Source organism: Hordeum vulgare, chromosome 1H, assembly GCF_904849725.1.
Source record: "Hordeum vulgare subsp. vulgare chromosome 1H, MorexV3_pseudomolecules_assembly, whole genome shotgun sequence".
Classification (NCBI taxonomy): domain Eukaryota; kingdom Viridiplantae; phylum Streptophyta; class Magnoliopsida; order Poales; family Poaceae; genus Hordeum; species Hordeum vulgare.
The window spans coordinates 432,922,407-432,929,290 of record NC_058518.1 but is presented as its reverse complement, the minus strand read 5'-3'; the positions used below and the strand labels follow the sequence as shown (position 1 = coordinate 432,929,290).

The following is a 6,884-nucleotide window of genomic DNA, read 5'->3' as shown; positions in this document are numbered from 1 at the left end:
CGCACATCTTCATCACTTTTTGCTTAACTTCGTTATCCATCCCATCTTTTCCACATAACTAAGCAATTTTCCCAATGATAACTTAGAAATCTCCAACCACCTTGCATTTGCAGTCCGTAGAGACTGTTGACACTGACACTACTCTTACGAGCAGCAAGAACCCGAAGCCTGATCATGACCATACAAACACATTATTACCATCAGGGAGGATGGTTGGTGCAAAGGCTGACCCAAGGCTTGCATGTGAGGAGCAAGTAGGCCAGCCACCGGATCATGATTATAGTCCAGACTTGCAAAGGAGCAAGGAATATACTACCAAGAATGTCCCACGGAATAAACTCGTGTAAAATGTCCAGGCTAGATGGAATGTACCGAATATTGATAATTATTCTATCTGAGTATCTACAGCTTCCTTCCCGAGTAAAGAGGAAGAAAAATTAACCAGCCGATACAGGATGAACTACTACATGTCCACTCTCAGATTATCAAGACATGACTAAACTCTCCTGAGCTCCCATCGCAAGAGCGGAGAATGCATGCAAAGCAAAGGCTTAACTTATTGCATCCAGCACGACTCTTGCAACTTCAAGGATAACTCTCCATCAGAGGTGAAGGTGTTTATGTTCAAAAATATGGTTTTGGTCCTTGCAACTAAGTTCAGTTGCTTCCTTTGGACCACCTCGACATGGCAACAGTTCATCAGGTGAAGAAAAACATCACACAAGAATCAGCGCCGGCCGAGTACCCTACTTCTAATGTTATTCCTTGACTTTGCCATAGGTTGCTTGGTATGACTCTTAGGCTTTGGTATGTCGCCCAGCTCCATTACTTGTATCGTGCGCTGCTTCTTTGCTGTGGCGGATGGAAGAATACAGTTAGGTAAACCACAAGATTATACATGTGCGTATGTGATAAAAGAAAATATTTGTGCAACAAAAGACAACACGAACCATTTTCAGCTTCCTGGTAACGTTCCTGGAGCCTGCGCTTGGCTGCTTCCAACCTTCCGTTGCTTTCCAAGCCATCCTGGGTCTTCGGCTTTGCCGATTCTAGCCTGACTCCTGCTGAAGGCTGTGCACGGAGCCTTGATTTCTAGAGTCAAACAGAAGATGTAAGTCATGAGATATTAAGCATCATCATAGCTTAAGTCTCAGTAGCATGTGTTACTTACATCCACATGACCCATTGCAGGTTTTCTTTCGACACCGAAGTGTTCCTGAGTCTGTTTGTACTTCATCTCACCGATGGGTTTCTGTTGAGTAGCCGCCTTCATTGGTCTCATAATAGATCCAGAATCAGAACTTGGGGGCCTGGATTGCTTGTTGAGCATGACATGGGGCTTGGCTTGCAAATTTGAACCTTGAGGCCTTTGCTGGTTTGTATGCCTCATTGGTGGTTCTTGCCTTGTCAATTCTGGCCTCCTGAACTGATCTCTTTCAACAGTCCCAACAGGTCGAGTAAGTTCAGGTTTTGACACAGTTGAATAGTTTGGAGGCCTTCTGCCATTGTTTTCCCTCTTGTTTCCAAGGCGACCGTCATTGTTGTGTCTCAAGTCTGTCATAATATAATGTTAGTTATCACACAATCTACGGAGTGCTAGAATACCAAGGGAAAACTAAGCAATTCGGGTAGTTGTACTCACTTCCATCTTCATCCATTTCGTCAAAGAACTTCAGGTCGCAAAGGCGGACAGGCGAAATAACAACGGAAGCTAATTAGCTTGTTGTTCAGCACTAAAACAATTCAGATAGCAAGAGTGGATATATTAGTACCGCAGAGAGTTGAATGGCAGTAGTCTCAGGTGCAAAGAATGCTCCTTCATCCAAAGGTGGAGAAGGAAGGCCTTCTTCTTCTTCATCATCATCCACAACAGAAGGGTTTGAAGTTCCTGGGGAGTTGTCTACAGGTAACAGAAGTAATAATAGTAAGCTAAGAGGCTTGGAACTGAGTATTTATTCACTCGGAATTAACTCTTGAAACTGATGGATCAAATGTAACATTGAACAAATTCAGATCCTTTACCTGCAAGGGCGACATTGGTAGTACTGACCCACTCATCAACCAAAATTTTCCAATCGCTGGAAACACAAAAAGCAACTGAAGATGTCAACAATAGTTGCTTTGGACTCATGCTAACAAGGTAATTTCTCATTTTTCTTTGGGATGATGAACAAGGTAGGTGATGACTATGTAGCAGTGCATATGAAATGGTAGTAATCAAAATCTTTTCAGTACATCAGAGAAGAAATTTGTCTTGCTGAACTCTTCAAATTCAAGCATGAACTGGCTCTATAAAGCCAGACTAGGTAGGAGTCGATGGAGCTTACTCAATGAGAGTCTGCACGAGGTGACGAATCTGCTGCGAGCTGTGCTTCCGAAGGCCATTAACAGCCCTCCCAATCTCAGTAGCCTACGATGAACAGCACCAAAGATAAGCAAACCAAATAGTAAACAAAACCAACAACCCTCATATGCAGTATGCAAAACATAGGTACGTACCTTAAGAGTGGAGACGGACAATTGCATCAGCTGCAGCCTCCTCAGCGAGTCGAAGAGAGTAGTATCCGACTGCAAAACACGTTTGTGTTTTATTAATTGAGATCAACCCTAAGTGCTCACTGGAGTTGACAAATAACAACTTCAGCAATGAATGAGAGAAGTAACTGCACAGGTAAGTGGACGTACATGGTCTTGCTTGTGCAGGAGGAGCTCCTTGATGCGGAGGACCTCCCCAAGGATCTGTGACTCCTCATCGATCTCGTTGGTGAGGGCCTCGAGCTCCTCAGCCTCCGGGTCGTCATCCTCAGCGTGGTGGTCTTCCTCCGCCGGTGCGGCCGCGTCCTGCTCCTCGTCGTCGTCGTTGTCGTCATCATAGTTGTGGCCGTAGTTGCTGGCGGCTGCGCGGCGGAGGCGCTCGTCGTCCTCGGAGTCGGAGTCAGAGTCGTCGTCGTCTTCGCTGATGCTGCCGCCGCCGCCAAGCCCACCACGACCGGGCGCGCCGAGGCTGCTGCTATCGACCTTGCACTCCTTGTCGGGGACGCGGCGCACGCTGCCCTTGTCCTCGGCGACGGCGGGCGTGGCGGGGGGCACGGAGCCGGTGCTGGCGGTGCAGCCGTGGCAGGAGGGGCGGGCGAGGAGCGCGTTGAAGAGCCTCTCGGCTATGCGGTCGCGGCGGCGCAGGAACTCCTGCGGCTCGTCGGCGGCGGCGACGAGGATGGCCTTCTCGATGACCTCGCAGATGCCGACGCCGGCGCCCCGGAAGAAGCCGCGCCACCGGTCCAGCCCGTCGTCGGCCATTCGCCCCCCCGGAGATCGGGCCGCGGACGACGAGAAACAACAAGAGCTAGGAGCACCAGACAGGAACCGATGCTCCGCCGATTACCCTATTGAGATGGGATTACTACGCCGCGACCGAGAACCCAATCCCGGTCCGATCGCGAATCGGATGCCCCCCCGGAATCCGGCGATCGTGAAAGCGAAATTCGCCGGAAATCAAATCGACGAACAGGGCGAGGCCAGCAGGAAACGAATCGGGCCGAAACAAATCGAGGAAACCGAGTCGAGTCGAGTCGGGTTACGTCCCCCCTCTCCCTCTCCCTTCCTTGCTTGGCCCCCAAGTCCCCGCTGCGGCAGCGAGAAGAACCTTACCAAATCCTATCTGGCCCTTGCGGAAGGGGGGAGGTAGGGTAGGGCCAGGGGCGTGGGCGTGGGCGTGGGAGGAAGAAGACGGTGCGGCTGGGCTCGGCTGGGGGAGAAGGCAAGGCAAGGCAAGGCAAGGCAGGGCGAGGCGAACGACGCCACCAGGAAGGGTATGGTAGGGTAGGGTAGGGTCGGGGCTGGGGCTGGGGCTGGGGACTGGGACGGGGCGGGTGGATAGGGACGCGGATGGCAGGGTACGCTACGCGACCCGAGCCCACGAGGACCCCGAGCGCAGCTAACTAAACAAGAGCGAGCGACTAGTACTACTGCCAGTGCTAGCTACGGCGGTGGCAGCCCCGAAATACGCGCGGTAACAAACCGGGTCGCGTCACCGCTTCGCTGGTCTTCCTTTCGCAGCGGCACGGCAGCAACCGCCCCCCCCCCCCCCTCCTCCTTTCTCCGTTCCCTCCCTTTCGTCTCTAGATTCTCATTCTGCTGCACCTGCACTGCACAGGGGAGGGGGGCGACGCGGCGGCCTCGTGGTGGCTGGCTTCTCCTTGGTTTGACCCCGCCCAGTCGACACGCACTCTCTTTCTTCCGTCTCCCCTTCCCTGGTTTTGTACTTTTGTTTACCACAAGTATAGTACGTACGTACTGCTGTAGTTTGGTACTGGTATTCAAAGTGCTTCGATCGCTGCCCATGATTCACGCCATTATCCTTGGCGCAGCGCCATTGATTGCCTTATTTGCTTCTCGTCTCACCATCACCATCCAAATCAACCAGCATAAATGTTCTCTACTCTACTGGTGCTAGCACACGGTGTCAATTTTAATGAAATGGTTTTGACCCGGAGTATTTCCTTTCTCGAAAAAACTGGCATCGTGGGAGCTCAGTCCATGTTCCCTTCGAAAATCGACCGTAATATGTTCCCGATAGCAACGGTCTGGAGCCCGCCACGGGTCCACGACGCCACAGTTACCTGCAGTGTAGTTTTCTCTTTCGAGCTACATACAGCAGGGGTGGCTCGTTGCGGTTAACGCCCTCGCCTCCTGCGGTTGCTTCCAAAATCGCCCACGCAACCGTATCTCCCGGTTGTTCCAGCCAGGGATTCTCGACGCGCAAGTGGCATGTGTTTCTTGCTTCCTTTCGGGGCGAATACGTGGTTCTTGATATCTCTAGCTCAATTCGGTGCGTCGCGGACTTTCTCGGGAATATATGTGGCCTTCAATTGTGAGCCTCTGCGACGAGGGGGAGGGGCCAACTTCCTCATCGAAAACAGGCTTTTCGTCCCGTTTTACAAATAAAACAACATTCGAACACGATATACTTGAACGATAAAAAATAATAAAATAGGCCACTTATAAAGTCGATCTTAATATATCTGACACGCATAGAACGCACGCGATTACGATGCACGGGACGATCTAAACATCCCCATGCTACGACACAGCACACTCTGCGACAATGCCTTCAAGAGGAAAAACGACGCACAACGTCGCCGTTGTCTGAGTCGACATCGGACAGAGGTCTTCACCCGAAGCCCTCACACGAAAAGAAGAACCATAACGACGACTTCAAAAAAAGCACAACACCCACGGTTGTCGCCGTCGTAGGCGCCAAGACACGGTGCTTTCGCTCGGCAACTCACATGTGCCACCACGAGGCCGCCAAAAGGAGCGTGAAGATTCCAGGTGCCCAGACCCAGATCGGAACGTCGCCCCTCCAGAATAGAGGACACATCCAAGCTACCCACCGCAACACCTCATGTTGCCCACACGACCCGGGGGATAGCAACCACCACCGCAATGAAGCCCGTCGACGAGCAACCACGCAGACCGCCATCTGGGGCCGCCGTCCCGGCATCCTTGTCGTGTTGTACCATAGGTTGTGCACATCACGCCACACACAACCACAGTAGGAAGAGCGACGGACACCATCAACTTTCAACCCCTCATCAGTCCCCGAGTCTGGATAGACGCCTCCACCGTAGGCGGCGCCGACACATGCGTACCCAGCCAATTCCGGATGAAGTGGGGAGACACGACTCTAGGACTGCTGGCGGGCGTCGGCGAGCCAACCCCGTTCCCATGGTCACGCGAGCTCACGCGACGCCATGTCCGTGGTCACTGACGTTGATCTGTGCGCTGACGCACTGATAATCGGATCACCACCAACAAGCACTATACCCACGAAGGGAGCATGAGCCCTATCCATGAGGACACCCCCAAGCCAAGCTCGACCCTCCTGAGGGAGTCTCGGTTCAAGGGGTCCTCGGGCGATCGGGTTATCCCTTCTGGGCCGATCATATGGGCATAATTGGATAATAATATATAGCATTAAGCTCTATGTTTAAGTAGAGATTAAAGCGGGGAAGAGAGGTTTTACACTTTTGCATAGAGGAGGAGGAGAGATGGTGCTAACGGCGGGGAAGTTGCTGTTGTAGATCGTCGTCATGATGGTTGCCCCGACGGCGCTCTGGCGCCACTAGGAGAGAGGGGGAGAGAGCCCCCCTCTTTCTACGTCCTTGGTCTCCCTCCTAGATGGGAGGAGATTTTCCCCTCTGGTCCATGGCCGCCATGGCTCTCTTAGGGCAAGAGCCCCTCTGAGATTGGATCTTTCTCTCTGTTTCCCTCCTGTTCCCGCTTCTGTTTTCTGGCCCTTCACCGTTTCTTAAATATCCATAGATCCGTAAATTTGATTGGGCTGAAATTTTAAGGGGATTTTTATCAGGAAATTATATTTCTTGTGGAAAAAGTAGGGGGCCAACTCACTTAAGGGGGAGGCACAAGCTATCAGGGTATGGACATCCACTAGTCACATCATGTTAGCTTGTGCCTTCCTCGGGCATCGTGTTGCGTTGATTCTTCTTCCCAAAATTCACATGAAGTAACAGGAACTTAAATCGGACACTCGATAAGTTTTATTGCGTTTGAACTTTGTTTGATATGGAATTTCTGCGAAACAAAAAACACACAAAAAACATGAACTAACACTTGGCATTGAATAAGTAAGTTAGTCCCAAAAATAATATAATATGTTGGCAAAAGTATATGAAAGTTGTAGAATATTGGCATGCGACAATTAAAAGTTATAGATACGACGGAGACGTATCAGCTTCCGAAAAAAGGAATTACTTATTGATATGAGTAGTCTATCATTCCTTTTAAGTGAGGCTATCACATCCCCTCACCGCTAAATGATCTTATGATATACTCTATTATTGAGAAGGTACACTTATCCTTAT

At 50.9% G+C, this 6,884-nt stretch overlaps 1 protein-coding gene across 1 annotated transcript; it reads right to left on the bottom strand.

The window, feature by feature from the left end:
- Window positions 1–358: 358 nt before the first annotated feature.
- Window positions 359–3,927, bottom strand: LOC123442966 (probable mediator of RNA polymerase II transcription subunit 26b). Its single transcript, XM_045119165.1, has 9 exons — window positions 2,686–3,927; window positions 2,500–2,568; window positions 2,328–2,410; window positions 2,023–2,078; window positions 1,773–1,900; window positions 1,643–1,670; window positions 1,172–1,554; window positions 951–1,092; window positions 359–852 (listed from the first exon to the last, which is right to left on the bottom strand). The coding sequence occupies exons 1-9, from the start codon at window positions 3,295–3,297 to the stop codon at window positions 728–730; spliced, it is 1,626 nt and encodes a 541-aa protein (XP_044975100.1). The 5' UTR covers window positions 3,298–3,927; the 3' UTR covers window positions 359–727.
- Between the last annotated feature and the right edge of the window lie 2,957 nt (window positions 3,928–6,884).